The following is a 22,362-nucleotide window of genomic DNA, read 5'->3' as shown; positions in this document are numbered from 1 at the left end:
CATATTGATAGAATTTTTAGAGAGACGTATAATTTGCTAAGGAATATTGGAGTAGCATTTCACTATATGGACAAGGAAATGATGAAGAAATTGATAAGTACTAAAATAAGACCTAGATTGGAATATGCAGGAGTTGTGTGGACTCCCATAAAAAGAAACACATAAGAAAATTAGAGACTACAAAAATGGCTACAAGAATGGTTCCAGAATTTAAAGGGATGGCATATGAGGAGAGACTAAAGGCAATGGATCTACCAACCTTGGAGCAGAGAAGAGAGAGAGGGGATCTGATACAAGTTTATAAATTGATTAATGGAATGGATGAAGTGGATAATGAGAAACTGATCCTGAGAGAAGAATATGACTTTAGAAGCACAAGATCGCATAGTAAGAAACTAAGGAAGGGATGATGTCTGAGAGATATTAAAAAATTTTGTTTCCCGCAAAGATGTGTTGAGACTTGGAACAGTTTGAGTGAGGAAGTGGTGTCAGCAAAGAGTGTGCATAGTTTTAAAGAAAAATTGGACAAGTGTAGATATGGAGACGGGACCACACGAGCATAAAGCCCAGGCCCTGTAAAACTACAACTAGGTAAATACACACACACACACGTGTGGAGTGTGTTGTGGTCTCAGTCCTACCCGATGATCGGTCTATGTCTCTATTGAGCTCGCTCCGTAACGGGGAAGATTGGCTGGGTGACCAGCAGGCCACCGAGATGAATTACACACACACACGCTTCCTCTACTCTTCCTTATCACTACTGATCTCAAATAATCTACCGTACATAAAGTTATAAACGAGTCTCATCTATCATATGCCTAACCTCTCTTCCATCGCTCCATTCATATAATTATTTTCAGTTGTTGAATTTCTCCACAATAACTTCATAATCCTTTACCTGACCACTGCAACTCATACAATTTCACAGATGCAGATTTCTCATCAAACTTTTCTTCTCATCAACACATTACTTCAATGGTCACGCAGTCTCCCGTTCCAGGTGCTGGTTTTGCTGCTGCTTTTATGATTATCATTATGAATATAGTTTTCTACTGTGTCGTTATTATCTCAACAGTGTGCAAATAGATATACCATAGAACTGGAGTAAATACAGGTGTGCTGGGGCGACCGAATCTTTAATTCTACCTGAGATGCAATTGCCATTGAGTCAGTGAAGCACGAGTGGTATCACAATATAATAAAGTGTATAAGTTGCACGCTAGTGAGCAGTGCTGCCAGCGGTTGGGGAAAAAAAATCTTTCAAGATGTCTTAGAAATCTTTCAAGATCAGTATTTTTTTTTTCAAGGTCGACCATAATGCAACATTATCTTTATTGAAAGTTTACTAGCGTACCTTCAAATATGTGATGCCCTTATTATATATGTGCTAGTTAGTTACCTCCACCACCAGGGAACAAAGTAACAATTTTACCAAATCCACTGCATGATATCAACAGAAAAACATAATACACTATTTATTATTATTATCATTATTATTATTATCTTTTTTTTGTGAACCTACAACTACTGTCCACTTCGTGTTCCTGACCTTATAGCGTTTGCAATCTAATGATAGCTCCATAAGAATCATTATACTTACAAGTACACCCCATTCACTGTGGCAAATTTTTACCAGTCTCATCATCTAAAGACGACTCAAATTACTCATCACTTGCCTACACCTCGAATGGCACACTCAGCTCACTATTTTTACGTGGGACATAAATAATGAGGGTCTTTAAGTGAATAATACACTATGACAAAGGGTGAGAATATATCAGTAAAGAATAATGAACTCTTAAGTTTCACTTAACTAAATAACACTCACCAGCAAAGCAAAGCAGAGGCACCAACTGAAGAACTAACATTGCTCATCTGATTACTGCGTCTGCGATTCTGCGTGACGTGTATTGTACGCGTCAGGACGTCAGTTGAACCTCCCCTCTCTCTCTCTCTCTCTCTCTCTCTCTCTCTCTCTCACATTTTATTCGACTTTTATACAGTCGGTGTAGATTTTTCAAGATTTTAGGGATATAGACTGTTTGTTTTTCAAGCTTTCAAGGTCAGGGTTAATTTTTCAAGATCTTGAAAAAATTTCAAGCGCTGGCAGCAATGGTAGTGACTAAATTATTATTATTGTTATTGTTATTATTATTATTATTATTATTATTGATGTGGCCATTGTTTGTCAGAAACAAATAGAAAAAATTCTTTTTTTTATCTGCGATGCTTCAAATATAAAGATATGATAGCTACATCCGGAAAGAAATACAAAATAATGAATAAATCTAATGCAGCGCGCTTACAAAATTGTTATGTAGATGCATGTAGCTACTATAAGTACACTAGCTATCAAGTTCTGTTGTGTATTACTTGTAGCGTCTATATATTATGGGACGTGGCTTTAATATTCTCACGAACCTCACGACAATATATGCTTTCAAATACGAGACAACACTTTCTAGTTTCAAGAGTGTTGTCTGGCACGGAAGATGCTGTTAGATCCGAGGGTGGGTGGAACAGACGTGCATAGGAGCGGCTACAGATACAAATAAACATAAGAAACACACAGATCCATTGGTTGGTGAACTAATAGAGAACACAGAAACCTTCACATCATATTTACAATTCCAATATATAGTTACAAAGGTCACTATAATCATATCGGAAGTGTTGTCGCTAGATAATAATAAATATGCATCCTCTCTGGGTCTATCTGGCAACTATGCTTCACTCACCGCCACCTGATCCCTGCTGAAGTACATCTACTTCAGTTGGCCATCGACTTTGTGGATGAGGTGACGTCTGTGGCAACATGCATCTTGGTAAGTGATAAGATGTTGCCTTTGCCTTCTACTGTAACACTCATTCCAACGTTGTCTCTTTCACAAATATGCCTGTGTACATACAACACTATTATACCAATCAATATGTCACGAGAAATCATTATGTATACATTTACTGGACCTTTATGTATTGCCGGGCTACATGTAACTAAGATAATAACTCACTCGATGAAGGTGTAAACAAACACACACACACACACACAATATACCCTCTGCACGCACTTCTCTAGTTCTTCAAATTATAATTTTGAATATAAATCCTCCCATGAAAGACGAATGGTTTTCCTGGAATATTCAGGTGTCAATCATCCCGATATTTTTGGGGGCATCTAGTTGGCGATTTCTTCATTAATGTTAATCTCTGTATATCAGTTACTTTGATTTACATTTCTTAGTGTATAATAATTTTTGCAGGTATACACATTTCAATATATAACACGCTAGTAATCAACAAATGGGACAACGCTTTCTTTATAGCTGCATCTGCAGAAAAAAAAAAAATATTCATAAGGACAGCTTTTGCCTTCCTAAAGTTGATATATTTTCAAGTAGTATCACGACTGAGTTTTACCGTAAGACTATAATATTATAGTAAACACACACGTGCAATGAAATGAAACACTTCCCGCCAACTAGCTGATACTTCCCAGTCGCTATGTGTTTACGTGTTCCGACTAGAAGGTCTCAGTCGATACTTCTAGCAACTTGCAACTTCAGTCGCATATTGACACGTGAACCCGCCTTTATGCATCCCTTGCATTAAACTGAGTGTGATCCTTGTTGTTGGTTCATTTGTATGCTCTGCGTGTGAAGAAATTATTTGCTGGAATCGAGATTTTCTATAACCAGTTGGTACACGGTGGTGGTACCCGCCCAGGAAAAGTTTGGTTATCACTGGTTTAGTTGTCTAGTTACTCTAGTACGTGTGACGTATTGATGACACATCTCTCTCTCTCTCTCTCTCTCTCTCTCTCTCTCTCTCAGCGAATAACTGTTGATCCATAATGTTGTTTAATCTTTTACTTTACTTCCTTTTATTTAATTTTTGGTGCCTTATATTTAAATTTACGAAATACACAAAAATAACTTACGACACAAATTCACGTTCAGATACTATAAGAGCACAGTGACTCCAAAGAAAACATAAGAGGTGGTGGAAAGAAGAGACGAGATGGGTGCATCACTCACAGAATATCCAACAACGAAGAAAGGAGGAGCGCAGAGATTAATACAATTATAATTCACCACGGCCGTCTGCTGGTCAGTGGTCACTAAAAAGCCAATCGAAAAGACAGAGCTCCTGCCGACCTATCATCGAGTAGGACTGAGATCCCTCATGCACTACAGAGTCAGACCTTTCGGGAAAGCGAGGACTTGTGGCTTAGCTTTCCGGTCAGCTGGTGTGGTGTGTTGTGTATGTCTTGAAACATTTGCGACTGGTAAATATGCTTGCTTACAATCGGTCTTTGTCAGTAGCGCATGTCACGACCATATGTAGTACTATAGTCACAGTACTTCATGTTTGATTTTTTTTTTCTTTCTTTTCATGCGGTCAGCTATCAAATCGGTGAGAATGAAAGGACTTCTTGTAAATATTTATCTCTGTTTGTTGCTACGTGCAAAATAACAGCCTCTCTCTCAAGAACTGGTCCAGATATGAAGGTATGGTAATACAAGTTGGGCTGGCAGAGTAACAGTACATTATTCAACTGACTGGCAAATATATCCCATAACAAACAGCCGAGTGAGTCATCATTTCTCAGATACACTTGAACACCATTTTTGTGATAACATAGTGGAGCAATTTGTCACGATATTAGAAAAGTGGTATATTCTCAGAGGAGAAACTTCACAGATTTGTAAAGATTTTCAGCACTTGTTTCATCTATTCCTAAAATGTCTACCAAACCATCAGTCACTACACTTCTTACTGTCATCGCACCATACCATCCTCCAGAGTTCAAATTTGGGTTGTGTTCCCTTTACGGTGAATCATTTGGGCCATGGGTGAAAAAAAAATAAATAAATAAACCTTAACAACTCAATTTAATGTGAGGAATGCATTTGTTTAGTCTCCACCAGCTGACCGATGCCAGATTATCTTGTGTAAGGTATTAACATTTTTTTCTGAGAAATGAATTAATTTAATCGAAATAGAAATCGCATACGATGCTGAAAATGTTTATGTATGTACAGTACCACCTGGAAGGCCTTCGCACACCACTACATACGTCGGGACGTGTTGCGCACCACAGGTTGGGAATCACTGGCCCAGAGAGTCACGACTTAATCGACTATCGGCCTTAAGAGATCACGACCTACTTAACGACTCGTTTTAGTGCTCACGGCCTAAACGTGTTCTGTTACCATCGCTACTGAATTCAACACTTAACTGTGTTTCATTAATCAGCAGCGACAACTGGTTTTCTTAGCACACATTTCCTCGGACCTCCCATGCCATTCCATCCTGCATTATATAGGCTGCCTTTGTTTTCTTACTTCACTTATGAATGGTGTATGGTGGGGGTTTTAGCCGAAACTAGAATAGTTTGGAGCCGACTGACGGTCATTGGCCAACTGACCGTGAGCGTGACCGCTTGGCGCTTGCTGTGTGACGCACTGCAGGATGGGGACAGAAACCGTATGGGTAGCCGTCTTATGTTTACTATATATTTCAAACTACCACGAAGCCGAAGGCTTCTTAAAGCAAAAGTGCACATTGAAATAATTGAACATAAAAAAAAAAACTAATTTATACATTATATATAAAAAAGAAAAACGCACAGAAACCCAGGTCTCTCTCTCTCTCTCTCTCTCTCTCTCACACATTTGGGGAAGGGCTGCTGCATCATCCACGTCTCCGCCACCTGCTATCCCCAGACGTGCCTCTCCCTGCCCGCGCCACCCGACACCAGAATCGCGTGGCGCCCTTCGAGCACCGCGCACTGACCGGTATCACCGTAGCGCGGTGCCCACTATGGTGCAAGCCATAAATAAATGAATTAATTAAATCAATAAGTTAATTCTTGGTTAAGTTAGATTCATAGTTAGGTTAAGGATTTCATTGTTTTAATGCCCTCCCCACCACCCGTGTACATTTTAAGTGTAAACTTTTTGTGGCACTGCCAAATTACTAAACCGTATATTATTATTATTATTATTACACACACACAAAAGAAGAAGAAGAAGAATGACCTCTAGCCACCACCGCTCAGGGTACACCACGCATCTACACGCTGCTGCTGCTAAGTGAAAGGGGGCAACACAGATAACTTATTTGCGTAGCCGCGCCCGGGCCTGCTCGGTTCAGCCAAGTATGTTAACCCCTACTTTTTTTTTAATGACCTATAGCGCCTGTAGATGTATTTGAAGAGTATGTATAGGAAGCGCTGTTCAGCTTCTGCCCATTAGTGGTGCAGGAAATTTTATTTACAATGGTACCCATATTAGGGACCATCATATTACCACTCAAACACATCTTTGGTGTAACCACCTAGAACCTGGGTATCATGGTGACATGTAGCTAACTTTAAACCACTCGACACATGGTGAAGTGTTTAAGGTGCTGTAGGTGGTGGGATTCGAACCTACGCATGGACGTATGCCAGATCCCACGCTCACCACCTTATCCACTACGCCACCGCCTCCCTACATTACTTACAAATATGCGGTGTGTGTAATTCACCTCCTCGGTCGCCTGCTGGTCACCCAGCCAGTCTTCCCCATTACGGAGCGAGCTCAGAGCTCATAGACCGATCTTCGGGTAAGACTGAGACCACATCAACACACAACACTCACCGGGAAAGCGAGGCCACAACTCCTCGAGTTACATCCCGTACCTATTTACTGCTAGGTGAACAGGGACCACACATTAAGAGGCGTGCCCATTTGCCTCACCGCTTACCGGGACTCGAACCCGGCCCTCTCGATTGTGAGTTGAACGTGCTAACCACTACATAACGCGGTGTGTGTGTAATTCACCTCGGTCGTCTGCTGGTCACCCAGCCAGTCTTCCCCATTACGGAGCGAGCTCAGAGCTCATAGGCCGATCTTCAGGTAGAACTGAGACTACAACACACTCCACACACCGGGAAAGCAAGGCCACAACCCCTCGAGTTACATCCCGTACCAATTTACTGCTAGGTGAACAGGGGCTACACATTAAGAGGCTTGTCCATTTTCCTCGCCGCTTACCGGGACTCGAACCCGGCCGTGTGTGTGTGTGTGTGTGTGTGTGTGTGTGTGTGTGTGTGTGTGTGTGTGTGTGTGTGTGTGTGTGTGTGTGTATTTCACCTCGGTCGCCTGCTGGTCACCCAGCCAGTCTTCCCCATTACGGAGTGAGCTCAGAGCTCATAGACTGATCTTCGGGTAGGACTGAGACCACAACACACTCCACACATCGGGAAAGCGAGGCCACAACCCCTCGAGTTACATCCCCTACCTATTTACTGCTACGTGAACAGGAGCCACACATTAAGAGGCTTGCCCATTTGCCTCGCCGCCTCCGGGACTCGAACCCATACCTTCTCGAGTGTGAGTCGAGCGTGCTAACCACTACACTATGTGGTGTGTGTGTGTGTTAAAAAGAAAAAAAATGTTTAAGATATTCCTTTTTAAGTTTTATAGACAATTAAATCATGAAAAGAATATAAAAGTAGAGAAAAAATACATATTGATGTACAGTATAAATATATCAATCTATAAAGTGTGTTTTTAAAGTGATTAATGACCTCTTACCCTTCCTAAACTGTAATTTTGCAAATAAATAATTATACCCCTCTTTACTTGCATAATACACAAATTCATTAATACAGTGTAGCACATTATATTCATGTATTATTATTATTATTATTATTATTATTATTATTATTATTATTATTATTATTATTATTATTATTATTATTACTATTGTTGTTATTATTATTATTATTATTATTATTATTATTATACTATTATTATTATTATTATTATTATTATTATTATTGTTCATTATTATTGTTATTGTCATAAAACATGTTTTCCTTTTCTATCTAAGTAGTCCAAACAGAATGTGGGAAATGATGCATATGTCCACTCCCCTGCACACTGCATGATAATAGTTTGTCCCTAAAGATAATTGATAAAATTATTACGTATTAAAAAATGTTTTCTATGTAGCTAGGTACAAACAGGCTGTGAGAAATTATACATGTGTGCACCCCACTGCACACTGCATAATAATACATAGTGTGTCCCCTGAAGATAATAATTATTGATGAAACACTTTTTATGAATGAGGGACACAGGTCAAGGCCACACATACATTAATTTGAAAGATCTTACTTAATAACCAATTGTTAAGCCTGAAAAGGCTGGCCTGCTTTTTTTTTTTTTTTTTTTCTTTCTTCTTTCTGGATGAACCTTCACATCAGTCTGGTGAAACAGTTTGAGTTATATGAAATGAGAAAAAAACAGAAGCTTTTCATACATTTAAGGCAACACATTAGGTAACTTAAATTCAGTTTTGGGGACTTGAAGATTAATTGTAAGATACACTTTATGGAATCCATACTGAAGATAAGGTAAACATTTTGAGTGGATTGATGTTAAGTGATCGATTCAAAAGCTTTAAGAAGTTGAAGATGCCAACTATCTACATAAAGTCATTATTGTTAACACTGTATAATGATTTAGTCCAACTCAGATATTAATGGCATAATACATACTGTATATAATAAAGAATTCTTTCTTTTGTTTTTTACACAGACATGCTGAGCATCATCGCTGCCTCAGTGATGACCAAGTATTCAGTCTTTTTGCATAGTATTTACTCTTTCCTATTTATCCTCAGCACTATTGTTTATGGTATTGGGGACACTAGGAAGGGTGTGGAGTGGCACTCCACTGGTCCTGCCCACAGTTGGGGAGGTGTGGCCACGGCCTCAATCTGTACTGCCCAAAGACACCTACATGATCATCAGGCCAGGGAGTTTCTCGTAAGCAATGTAGCAGTGTATAAACATGAACAATGTTTTCTCTGTTCTCTCAAAGCATATCACATTGACTGCAAGATTTAGCCCCATAACTTGTTTATTTCAACTAGATACTGAAGAGTTTTTTAATGTAAATTTAAACATTTGAGAGATCCATCCCCATAATGTTGTTTGACCCTTCTTCAGGTTCAATGTGACACGAAACACCTGTACTATTCTGGATGAAGCACTACAGAGGTACAAGGAAATCATGTTTCCTTCCACAGGTCCTGAGGTGATTCCCAAGTCCCTTTTATTATTGAGTTGAGAAGTTACATTACTATTTGCTACAAGGTGTACATCCTTTTTTCTACTATCCTGCTTCCTTACACTGAAGTTTCTGTTTTAATAAATCTCTCTGGATCTATAGAGAAGGCCAGTGAAGACCAAAATAGTGATATAACCTCTCATCAACTCCCAACACTAAAATAAGCACCATCATCTGATATGCTTTGTTTGTCATTATAACATAACCCAGAAACTAAGAATGTTTCTTCCCAATAATTTGAAATTGTATGCATTATATATTTTTTTAAGGTATGTTACATATGCATTAAAAGTATGCAAATGCTGTTTTGTCATAAGCAAATAGTAAACAGTTAACAATTAATAAAATACAAACCTGATCCACAGTATTATACTCATTTTTGTCTTGTCTGAAGGAATTAGATTAAATTAACTATAAATTTTCATCTTATAATGATTTCATATACTATTCAAGCTTAAAACTATCAACACTTCTCTCAATTTCTCTAAAAATTGCCTTTGCCTAAGGCATTCAGATAAGATACTGTACAGGTTTTTTTTTAAATAACCAATGTCTTCAGAGACGAGGTCCCTGGAAAAAGGATGGCAACTTCAAGGGTTATCTTGACAGCCTAAAGGTGACTCTGCTGACTAAATGTGAGACCCACCCACATCATGATATGGATGAACAATATGAGATCAAGGTGAGACTGAGACTACCAGCCAAGCTCACACATTAGTCCTATCAACCATAAAGATGTTTTCATGGCATGTACAGATTAATCATGGGACACTTTTCTAGTTCATTGCACTTTAGTTACGGCAAACTTGAACTTCTAAACTGAAACTCCCAGCCTGTTTGTATTTTTTGCTATCTTTGACTTGAACTGTTTCAAGAAGAAAATTTCAAAACACTTCTCAAACTTTGGATAATCCTTTTGACAGCACTCTGAGGATTGGCACTGTAGATGGGCATAACAAAAATATTTATCACCATAACTAGTGAACTGAAAATTATAACCTTATCGGCAATAACTGATAAATTGACATTATCAGAAAACTTCAAATTCAATGTTCATCCTGTCTCTTCACTAATGAAACCAACTGTTTTAGGTAAAATAACTACATTTGATTTTGACAGTTCAAAGCTTCAACATGCTCATGCTCCAAAAACTAAAGTCATCAATTATTGCCAATTTGGAACTAAAAGTGTAGGAAATACGAATAACAGAAATAATAATTATCAGATAACCAGTAACAGCCACCTATGACTGGCACCTTAGTGGGTCTTTTTAATAGGCTTTTTATTGGCCTTGGCCAGAGCTCCTCATATATAAAAAGCAATAAGAACTAAGTAATATTTCTATGAATAAAAGCAATGATATATTATAGCAACTAAAGAGGTGGTGGATATCATTACTAGAAACTTTTTTGAATTTGTACTCACTCTGAGCTGACAGATATGTAGGCTCCACAAGAACAGAAGGAAGAGATGAGGTGGGAGGGTTACCTGGATGTAGGGAGAGGTAAGAGTTTATCATGATTTTTTATTACATGTTATGATTACTTTATGATAATGTGCATCATATTAAAAGTACAGAACAGTTATATCACCTACTTCTATATTAGTGATAAACATTTAGGTTTAAATCAGTACTACCTACACTTGCAACAAAACAGTATTTTGTGGAATACCTATAGTCCGTTCATCCAAAGAATCCAGGCTGAAACTGGTAGTTCGGTTGGCAGCCCTGCCCACCCCCGCCGCCACTAAACCTTCCCGACACTTAAATTTTCTTCAAGTACATTTATTTTTCTTCACTTAACTCAATAGATATACAAGTTTATAGCTTGAAGAAAAATAAATGTACTTGAAGAAAATTTAAGTGTCGGTAAGGTTTAGTGACGGCAGTGGGTGGGCAGGGCTACCAACCGAACTAGCAGTTTCGGCCTGGATTCTTTGGATGAACGAACTATAGTCTGTTTCTGCATTCCCACTTTATCAGCCATACACTCACAATCTTCTGCCAGTTTGTAAGTGTGTTATGTATATTCCTCAGAGGCCTGATGATTGATACTGCATATGATTTCCTAACCATCTCACAAATTGAGGAGACACTGGACCTCATGGCTATGAATAAACTCAATATGTTTCACTGGCACATTGTGGATGATGAAAGTTTTCCATATGTTAGTACAACCTATCCTGAACTCAGGTATGTGTGACTGCCTAAGCTCTCTGTTGCTCTTTTGATCAAAGACTTTATCTGAATTTCATGCTCCACTATTATTATTCAGTTATAATTACTAAATGAAATAATTTTTAAACACACTTAGTCATTAATACAAATCATGTAATAGTGACTAATAGCAGTTTCCTTTTTTTTTTTTCTGCAGTAAACAAGGAGCCTACAGTCCAAGCCATGTGTACAGTGCTAGTAATATTTCCAGTGTTATTGAATATGGCAAGATGAGGGGAATCCGTGTCCTGCCTGAATTTGATACACCTGGTGGGTGATTACAGCATATATTTACCTAGTTGTTGTGTGTGTGTGTGTGTGTGTGTGTGTGTGTGTGTGTGTGTGTGTGTGTGTGTGTGTGTGTGTGTGTGTGTGTGTGAGAGAGAGAGAGAGAGAGAGAGAGAGAGAGAGAGAGAGATATCGTGCCTTGCTCTTACAACTAATGATTTTCCCACTGTGTGAGCTGGTATTGTCTTCCATAAGCAAGTGAATGAGATGTTCGGAATATAAAAGATTGGTCTTAATTGTAAATCAGACTACACTATATTACTGTATATTATATGATATATAGAGTCTATGCTCTACTAGGAGGATAAAGCTTACTCATCCAACACATGATAAACTACATACTCACATATACACACATATCCAAACAGGTTTCTTTAATTTCTCGCTCTCTTATGCCATCTAAAGTATACAGTACTGTAAAAAGATCTTGGCTTGATGCATTCCTCATTGTCAGTTATGAAGTCCAATCCTGTATAAAAACAAATTTCCTCCACAGGTCACACTCAGTCCTGGGGCTCCCAGCCAGGACTCCTGACACCTTGTTACAAGTATGTGATATTATTACTTATTTATCTATGAATGCTATACTGGATGTTATATTCTATATCACAAATGGTGCACTATAACTACTTAACTTTATATTTTTAATTCAATTCCAGGGATAATAAACCTGATGGAACCTTTGGTCCTATTGACCCAACCAATGATGCAAACTATGAGTTCTTGAGAACCTTTTTCACAGAGGTTACATCTCGGTTCCCTGATCATTATGTCCACCTTGGAGGGATGAAGTCAGCTTTGACTGTTGGTGAGATCATTGACCTATACACATTATTAACATAGAAAAAAAGTAAGCATATGTAAGTGTATGTAAAGGCAGGTCATGAGGTAGACAGACATTACGTAAAATAATTGAATAAAAATACAAGAAATAAAGCAAATGAAGTAGGAATATTGTATTCCTTTTCTTAAAGATTACTCTGTTTCAGGAAGAGCAATCCTACAATCACACAATACATGTCTCAGCACAACATTACTGGAAACTACAGCAAATTGGAAGAAATATATATCACAAAACTTACTCAGATCATCAGTAATCTTCCAACTAAAAATGGGTAAGCCTTATAATCAGAGCTGGTCTTTTTTACAAGCATTGAAGCATAGTTTGTTTGCAGATTTTGGTTTGACACAAACTTGTGTAGTGCAAATTTGTAATTTTGAATTTGCAAAAGTTTATTTGTTTAGTTTGTTGGCTAGTTTGTGTATTTACCTAGTTGTATTGTACAGGGTTCAAGTGGGGGTCATAGTGTCCTGCCTCCATATCTCCATTTATCTAGTTTTTCTTTAAAGTTATGCCCACTATGTGTTGTAACAATTCCATTATCCAATGCATTCCATTTTTCCACCGTTCTGTGTGGAAAACTGTATTTTCCAATATCCTTCACACACTGCCTCATCCTGATCTTCTTTTCATGTCCTCTTGTCCTTCCACCTTCTTTTGTCAACAGCACCAGGTCTTCTTTGTCTATCTTTTCAAGATCATTTACTATCTTATACATTGTTATTAGGTCCCCGCGTTCTCTTCTATCTTGTAAGGTTGGCAGTGTGTGTGTGTGTGTGTGTGTGTGTGTAATGTGTGTGTGTGTGTGTGTGTGTGCCCTCTCGACATTCTTCCATTCCACATGTCCATTTTTCCATGCCAATCATCACTCTGTATATTGCTATCACCTAGGGTTTGTCTTTTCAGTTTTTTTCTTCATCATTTCTTCATCTAGATATCGAACGCCACTCTTATGTTCCTCAATAAGTTCAATACTTCTCCAATTATTTTGTTTATATGTCTCTCTGGCGATAGGTCATTGGTAATTGTCACCCCAAGGTCTTTTTCTTCATGACTGGTTTTATGTCTTCATTTCCTATCTTGTACATACTCCTGATTCTTCTTTCACTCTTGCCAAACTCTATTTTCTTGCATTTTGTCGTGTTGAACTCCATTTGCCATGTACAGCTCCATTTCCATATTCTGTCCAAGTCTTCCTGGAGTAGTTCGCAATCTTTGTCACATCTCACTTTTCTTAACAATTTTGCATCGTCTGCAAATAGGCTCACATAACTGGACACCCCATCCACCATGTCATTTATGTAGACTGAACATTACTGGTGCCAACACTGATCCCTGTGGAACTCCACTCTCCACCAATCCCCATTCTGATGGTCTGTCCTTAATTATTGTTCTCATTTCTCTTCCTACCAAAAGTCTTCCATCCATTTTAGTAAACTGCCATGCACTCCTCCTACCATTTCAAGTTTCCAGATCAGTCTCTGGTGTGGTACCTTATCAAAGGCCTTTTTAAATCCAGATATATTCCATCAGCCCAACCATCTCTTTCCTGTATTACATCTATCACCCTCGAATAGTAACATATCAGGTTTGTCGTGCATGAACGCCCTTTCTAAAACCAAATTGACACTCACAAAGTATGTCATTTTTCTCCAAGAAGTCTGTCCATCTATTCTTCACCACCCTCTCACACATCTTAGCTACCACACTTGTAAGTGACACTGGTCTATAGTTCAATGGGTCTCTCTTGTTACCTGATTTATAGATTGGGACAATGTTAGCTCTTTTCCAGTCTTGGGGCACTACACCTTCCCTTAATGAGGCATCAATTACTTCACAAACTTTTTCTGCCAATTGCTCCTGCATTCTCTTAAAATCCATCCTGATACCCCATCAGGTCCCACAGCTTTTCTCACTTCTAAACTCCCCATCATGTTCTTGATCTCCTCCACAGTTACTTGAAACTCCTTCATAATCCCTTTCTGTTCCATTACCAGTGGTTTGTCAAAAGCAGTCTCCTTTGTGAATACCTTCCGAAAGCATCCATTCATAGCCTCTGCCATTTCCTGGGATCTTCACTGCATACTCCATTTACTTCTAAACTTTCAATACTTTCTCTATTTTTGATGTTGTTGTTCACATGTCTGTAAAAAGCCTTGGTTGGTCTTTACATTTATCAATTATATCCTTTTCTTGTTTCTTTCTTTCTTCTCTTCTAATCAACACATATTCATTTCTTGCTCTTTTGTAACTTTCCCACTGCTTAATCCGTCTTTTCCTTCTCCACCTCTTCCATGCATCCTCTTTTCTTGTTCTAGCCTTTTCACATCTATCGTTAAACCAGTCCTGCTTTCCAACTTCTCTATGTTGTCTTATTGGTACAAATTTTTCTCACCTTCTTTGTATATTTTTATAAATTCCTTCCACTTTTCATTTGCTCCTTAGCACTCTTGAATTTCATCCAATTTGTCTCTTGAAAGAATTTCTTTAGGTTTCCAAAATCTGTCTTGGCATAATTCCATCTTCCCACTTTATATTCTTCATTTCTTCTAGATTTCTCTTCATCTATCACCTTGAACTCCAAAACTGCATGATCACTCTTTGCTAAAGGGCACTCCACCCTCATCTCCTCAATGACCATTGGCTCTGTACTAAAGACCAAGTCCAGTCTTGACGATGCTCCCTCTCCTCCAAACCTAGTATCTTCTTTGACCCACTGAGTTAACACATTTTCCATTGCCAGTGTCAATAGTGTATTTCCCATGTTGTCTCTGATCCTTCCATTGACCAGTCCTCCCAACACACCTCTTTACAATTAAAATCTCCCATCATTATAGTTCGTTCACAGCCACCCAACATTTCTTCCAGACATGTTCCTGTATCACTTATCATTTCTTCATATTCCTGTATGCCCGTCTCCATATCTACACTTATCCAATTTTTCTTTAAAACTATGTACACTCTTTGCTGACACCACTTCCTCACTCAAACTGTTCCAAGTCTCAACACATCTTTGTGGGAAACTAAATTTTTTAACATCTCTCAGACATCGTCCCTTCCTCAGTTTCTTACTATGCAATCTTGTGCTTCTAATGTCATATTCTTCTCTCAGGATTAGTTTCTCATTATCCACTTCATCCATTCCGTTAATCAATTTATAAACTTGTATCAGATCCCCTCTCTCTTCTCTGTTCCAAGGTTGGTAGATCCATAGCCTTTAGTCTCTCCTCATATGTCATCCCTTTAAATTCTGGAACCATTCTTGTAGCCATTTTTTGTAGTCTCTCCAATTTTCTTATGTGTTTCTTTTATGGGGGTCCACACAACTCCTGCATATTCCAATCTAGGTCTTATTTTAGTACTTATCAATTTCTTCATCATTTCTTTGTCCATATAGTGAAATGCTAATCCAATATTCCTTAGCAAATTATACGTCTCTCTGAAAATTCTATCAATATGGCTTACCGGTTGATTATTTTCTTCCATTGTCACTCCCAAGTCCTTTTCCTTTTTTACTTTTTCTAGTTCTACTCCATCTCCCATCTTATAGATTCCCACTGGTCGTCTTTCACTTTTTCCCATTTCCATGACATGGCTTTTGTCCACATTGAATTCCATCTCCCATTTTTTGCTCCATTTCCAGATCTTGTTTAAGTCTTCCTGTAGTATTTCACAATCCTCTTTTTGTTTAATGACTCTGCACAGTTTCGCATCGTCCGCAAACAGATTTATGTAGCTGTTCACTCCCTCTGGCATGTCATTTATATATACGAGAAAAGTATTGGTGCCAATACTGACCCCTGTGGCACTCCGCTGTCTACTGTTCTCCACTTGGACTTCATATCTTTAACTATCGTCCTTATTTCTCTCCCCCTTAAGTAATTCTTCATCCATCTCAATGTGCTTCCTTTTAAGCCACCCTTCTCCTCTAACTTCCATAGTAATCTTTCATGTGGCACTTTATCAAAAGCCTTTTTTAGATCTAAATAAATACAGTCAATCCATCCCCTCTCTCTTGTACTTTATCAACTATTCTAGAGTAGAAACTCAATAAATTTGTTACACATGACCGACCTTTTCTAAAACCAAATTGGCTATTTGATAATATTTGTTGTCTTCAAGAAACTCAATCCATTGCTTCTTTATTACTTTTCACACATCTTGCATATTACACTAGTTAGTGATACCGGTCTGTAATTTAAAGGTTCTTCCTTCCTTCCGCTCTTATATATGGGAACCACCTCAGCTCTTTTCCACTCCACTGGCACTGTTCCATTTTCTATTGAGCATTTTATGATGTTGTATATTGGACTTGCTAGTTCTTCCCTACATTCTTTCAGTATTCTGCCTGAGACTTCATCCGGTCCCATTGCCTTTTCCTCATCTAGTTCCGTCATCAACTTTTTATTTCAAGCTTGGTTACTTTAATCTCTTTCATATAGACAGTCTCTATTACCCTGTGGTCTTTCAAATTTGGATTCCTTAGTAAAGACCTCATGAAATTTACTATTTAACAGTTCTGCCATACTTTTGGGTCTTCCACCATTCCGTTTCTCCTTTTAACCTTTCTATTGTTTCTTTTTGTCTTATTTTTCCATTTATGAATCTGTAGAACAATTTTGGTTGTTCCTTACATTTTTCGACAATGTCCTTTTCATAGTTCTTTCTTCTTCCTTTCTCACCTTAGCATATTCATTTCTTGCTGTTTTGAAGTTTTCCTTATTTTCTGGATTTCTGTTTCTTCTCCACCTTTTCCATGCTCCATCTCGTTTCTCCTTTGCCCTAGCACATCTTGCATTAAACCAATCTTTCTTTCCTTCTTCTTTAGGTCTATATTTCGGAACATATTCCCTGACCCCAGTTTTGTATATTTCCAAAAATAAGTTATATTTCTCTTGAACCGTTAATGAGTTTTCCATCTCCTCCCAGTTTACGTTTTAAAATAGTTCTTGAGATTCTCAATATCAGCCTTTCTGTAATTTAATCGGTCTCCTTTGTATGATTCATCTCTATCTTCCTTTCCTTCTTCTATATCCATTTCTAATATTACATGGTCACTCTTTCCCAATGGGCACTTGTATCTTATATCATCGTTAATTGGTATATCCCTTGTAAAACTAGGTCTAATCTTGCCGGCTCATCGTTTCCTCTGAATCTTGTGTTTTCCTTTACTCTTTGGACCATCAAATTATCTATCATTAGGTTCAGGAATCTATCTCCCAGGCATCTTCCCCATACCACTTTCATAATTTTCCCAGTCTACCTCCTTACAGTTGAAATCTCCTACCAATATCACTTTTCTCCTTTCCTTAATGATTCTTGTAAGACTCCTTATTGTGTCATCTATCATGTCTTTATATTCTTGGTTAGTCCATGAGTTTGTTTTGGTGGCACATATGTTCCAATGATTGTTAACTCCTTTTTATTAATATGCATCTTAACATACAGTATTTCTGATTTTCCTTCCCAAACTCCACTTGATTTACCACTATCTCCTTCCTTAACATCATCATGACTCCTCCTCCTCCTTTACCCACTCTGTCTCTCCTCCATATATTATACCTTTTATCTATGTCTATTTTATTGCCTCATTTAACTTTGTTTCCACCAGGCATACAATATCTGGTTCTTCTTTCTTTATGTAATCTCTTAATTCTAATTTACTAGATAAAATCCCATCTATGTTTGTATACATCATTTTAATCTCTTGTTCTTATCATTTTAGTTAAACTTGCTCCATTTTTTTCTCTTCCTTCTCTTTTATATACCATTTCCTTATCCTGTCTCCTATAATTCTCCAAAAAAATGCCTTCTCCTCCTCTGACCTTTCATTATTTTTTTCTCTTGCTTCTGCCACCAGTTCATTGTGTCTCTTCCTTTCCTCCTTGTTTCTATTTTTCTTTATATATATATCTTTGCAACCTTCTGTTTCTCTGAGTTTTGTTTTTCTATATAGTACTACTTCTGCTGCTGCTTGTGATTTTAGTAATATCTTAATTGGTCTCACTGTTCCTTCTTAATATGGTCCCATTCTATGGATTTCTTCTACTTCCTCTTCTAAGTTCTGTCTATCCTCGTCATTTAGATGTTTTAGTAGGTCTTTTACTGATTTCATCTCTTCCTTTTCCCTTCTTGGTCTATATTTAACTTTTTTTTCTTTCAGTCCAAAAATAATTACTTTTTTTCCACAATTTCTCTTACAAAATTTTCTTTTTTCTTGAGGACTCCTATCATTTTGCTTGTCATATTTTCATCTCTTTCTTTTAACTGTTCTTGAAATACTTCTTGAAATGATTCCTTGTCTTTCTTATCTTGGATTCTCCATGCCTGTACTTCTTTTTTAATCACGTCTTGTACTCTTTCTTCTTTGTTAACTAGATCTTTTAGCTTCTCTTTTTCTTTCTCGGCTTTACCGAGTCCTTCTTCCATCAATTTCTTGTAGTTAGCTATTTGCACTTTTAATTCTTCATTTTCGGTTCTTAGCCTAGTTTCATTTTCTTCCACTCTTTTATCCTTTCTTTCAATTTCTGGAGCTCTTTATCCTGTTCTTCATTCTCTTTCATTCCCATACTCTCCTTTATCAATTTATCTAATTTACGTTCGATAGTCAACACTCTATCAAATAGTGAAGTATGCGCCGTATCAAAGCCTTCGAATGCTCTTTCTCCCTCACCAACATAGTCATCATCAGCTTTCATTCTTTTCCGTGTCTCATACCTGCATTTAGATGGAATCTCTTTCTCACTCATGATTTTGTAACACTGTATTCATGAAAAAAAATGAGTCCACACTAATCGCCCAGGCCACTGCAAACTCAAACAAAGGTAGTGAAGATCAGCTGATTCTCACGAGCGACGGTATTGCGTGTGTGTATTTACCTAGTTGTATATTACAGTGTTTGAGCAGGGCTCATTAGTGACTTGTTTCCATATCTAATTTTGTCCAACTTTTCCTTAAGTTTATGGACACATTGTGTTGTTACAATCCCTTGACTCAAGCCATTCCAGATGTCAAGGATCCTATGTGGAAACCTAAACTTTTTAATGTTCCTCAAACATTGACTTTTCACATTCTTAGAGTGTCCTCTTGTCTATCTATCTTAATCTTCAGTTAGTGATACCAGGTCTTGTTTGTCTATCTTTTCCATACATTGTGATTAGATCTCCTCTTTCCCGTCTATCCTTCCAAGTTTATAGTTCAATTTCCTTCAGCATTTCTTCATACAGAAGATCCTTTATTTCTGGCACTATCTTTGTCCTTTGGATTCTTTATGGTTTCCTGATGTTCTTTTGCATGTGTGGTGTGGTCACCACACATGCTACACACACTGCTACATATTTGAGTCTGAGCCTTATCATAGTGGTTAAGATCTCTTTCCTCATACTCTTATTCATATAATTAAATGCCACCCAGATATTTGTTAGTATCCTGTATGTTGAAACAAATAACCCATTTATGTGTCTTTCTGGAGTCAGGGTATCTTGTATAACCACTCCTAGTCTTTCTCTTCCTTCCTCTTCATTATTATCTCTTCTCCCATTTTGTATTTCCATGTAGGTCTTCTGTTACTTTTACCCATTCCCATCATGTGACATTTCTTGACATTAAATTCTAATTTCCACTTTTGGCTCCATTCCTATATGTTATCAGTATCTCTCTGCAATTCCATACTATCCTCACTGTTCTTTATTACTCTCAGGATAGCATTGTCTGCAAACAAACTTATGTAGTTAGTCAAGCCCTTTTGTTAAGTAGTCCCTCATCCAGTTTAAGATACCTCCTGTACTTCTATGTGTTCTACTTTCCATAGAGTCTTCTATGTGGTACTCCGTCAAAAGCCTTTTTGATATCTAAATACACTGCATCCACCCATCCATCTCTCCCTTGTACCTCATCTATTACTCTTGTATAGAAACTTGGTAAGTTTGTTATACATGAGCTTCCTTTCCTAAATCCAAATTGGGAGTCATTTATGATTTCATTTTCCTCCAGATATTTCAGCCACTTTCCTTTGATCACAATTTCACAGATTTTTCCCACAACACTAGTTAATGACACTGGTCAATAATTCAGGGGCTTGGTCATTTTCCCTCCATTGTACATAAGGACTATATTTGCTCTTTTCCATTCCTTTGGTACTTTCCCTTCTATCAGAGAGCTGTTGATCACATCCCAAATTGGTTCTACCAGCTGTTCTCTACATTCTCTTAAGTGTCTGTCCTGACACTCCATCTGGTCCTATTGTTTTTCTGACATCTCCCTTTTCTAATAATTTCCTAATTTTGTTTATGCACCATAATGTTTTGTAATCCTTCTTGCATCACTTCAACATTTGGTTCCATGAAATCTCCCTCTTCACTGAATACTGATTTAAAGCTCTCATTCATAAGTTTCTTCTGTTGTTTCATATACCCTATTTCCCTTAATTAACTAAGTGATGGTCTCTCTGTTCTTCATTTATCTATTTATATACTTGTAAAAATGCTTGGGTTCTTTACATTGCTCCACATCCCTTTCAAAATTTCTCTCTTTATTCTAATACATTTATTTCGTGCCTCATTATATTGCTTCCTATTTTTGTCATTTTACTGCTTCCTTTCTTGTCTTTGCTTTTGCACATGTAGCATTATGTGTGTGTTTGCTTCTTTTACTTTCTATACAGGAACGTACCTCTTTACCCCTTCATTGTATTCATCTAGGAATATTTCATACTTCTTGCACTGTTTTGCTGTGCATGGTTTCTTTCCAATCAGTGCTACCAAAGTAACTTCTTAATCTTTCAAAATTGTCTTGGTGTGATTTAATCTTCCTTTTTTTGTCTCCCTCCTTACATTTCAAAATTTCCTGATCCTCTAATTTGACTTCTAGAACCATGATTACATTTTTCTCATTGGGCCATGATACTTAATGGTTGAACAAGGCCCGTTTTCTTCTTTCATATCAGAGCAAGCACAGATGGTTCCTCTTCTCTCTACCTTGTATAGTCCTTCACCCATTGGTCCATTGTGTTTACCATTGCAAGCTGTACCCAGTTGTATAATACAGGGTTCGAGTGGGGCTCATAGTGACCTGTCTCCATATCTACATTTATCCAACTTTTTCTGAAATTTGTGCACACTTTCTGCTGCTATAGTGTCTCCACTCAATCCATTCCAGACGTCTACCATCCTATGTGGAAAACTGAACTTCTTAACCCCTTCGCACCGGATGTTAAAAAAGCCCGCCTGTATGATATACGGGTGGTAGTGCCGCGCACCTGAGCGCGGGAAACTCGTGCAAGCTTGTCATACTTGTCGTCTTTGTGTATTATGCTGCTATTTTTTAGTCACTATATCGCCTTCGAAGAGGAAAGTGGACGCTTCTCTCTTCGGAGAAAAAGAGAGAGAGAGAGAATGTGACATTTGCTAATATTTTAGACACAAGCGGGATGCATGTAGCTTATCTTTCGAGAGGAAGAGGGGGAGGGAGGGAAGGGAGAGGGAAACGAAGGAGAGAGAGAGAGAGAGAGAGAGAGAGAGAGAGAGAGAGAGAGAATTAGAAAATTTGTTTTTGTATTTGTGTGTGTGTGTGTGTATGTATTTACCTATAGTCCTGCTCCTCCAACAATGTGGATTGGGTGTGGCTTGTTGGGGAATTCCCGCTGTACAGTGGTGAAGCATGTCTCATAGCCAGTGATGCAGCAGAGTTCTAATATTAGTGAAACTTTAGCAAATATGGTCAGCAAATATACATACGCATTTAACCTTAGTATTACAACGTATGAGAGAGCAGTAAACTTATTATTGATAATATATTCATAAGCCTGGCAAGAAACGTGGCATACATATTTTACAGTGTTGCTAAAAAAAAAAATAATATACTTATAAAGAGGTTTCCTTGCAGTTTGG

The 22,362-nt window shown here is 37.8% G+C and overlaps 2 protein-coding genes across 3 annotated transcripts in view; both read left to right on the top strand.

Annotated features, from left to right (window-relative positions):
• The first annotated feature begins 2,683 nt into the window (after positions 1-2,683).
• On the top strand, positions 2,684-10,617 carry LOC123506087 (beta-hexosaminidase subunit alpha-like). Of its 2 annotated transcripts, XM_045257954.1 has the most exons (6): positions 2,769-2,828; positions 6,027-6,163; positions 8,680-8,824; positions 9,008-9,095; positions 9,688-9,810; positions 10,567-10,617. In XM_045257954.1, exons 3-6 carry the CDS (start codon positions 8,691-8,693, stop codon positions 10,600-10,602), a joined length of 381 nt encoding a protein of 126 aa, XP_045113889.1. In that variant the 5' UTR covers positions 2,769-2,828; positions 6,027-6,163; positions 8,680-8,690; the 3' UTR covers positions 10,603-10,617. The 2 variants fall into 2 exon arrangements, with proteins under 2 accessions (XP_045113888.1, XP_045113889.1); XM_045257953.1 differs by lacking the exon at positions 6,027-6,163 and having other exon boundaries at positions 2,684-2,828.
• Positions 10,618-11,145: 528 nt separating this feature from the next.
• The window catches only part of LOC123506085 (beta-hexosaminidase subunit beta-like), a 16,125-nt gene continuing 4,908 nt past the window's right edge, over positions 11,146-22,362 (top strand). The window contains 6 exon segments of the mRNA XM_045257949.1: positions 11,146-11,322; positions 11,504-11,616; positions 12,131-12,182; positions 12,294-12,415; positions 12,418-12,442; positions 12,624-12,749. Coding sequence (XP_045113884.1) covers positions 11,174-11,322; positions 11,504-11,616; positions 12,131-12,182; positions 12,294-12,415; positions 12,418-12,442; positions 12,624-12,749 — 587 coding nt within the window. The 5' untranslated portion in view covers positions 11,146-11,173.

Source organism: Portunus trituberculatus, chromosome 19 (genome assembly GCF_017591435.1).
Source record: "Portunus trituberculatus isolate SZX2019 chromosome 19, ASM1759143v1, whole genome shotgun sequence".
Taxonomy (NCBI): Eukaryota; Metazoa; Arthropoda; class Malacostraca; order Decapoda; family Portunidae; genus Portunus; species Portunus trituberculatus.
The sequence above is the reverse complement of the archived record's forward strand: the minus strand, read 5'-3'. Positions and strand labels throughout refer to the sequence as shown.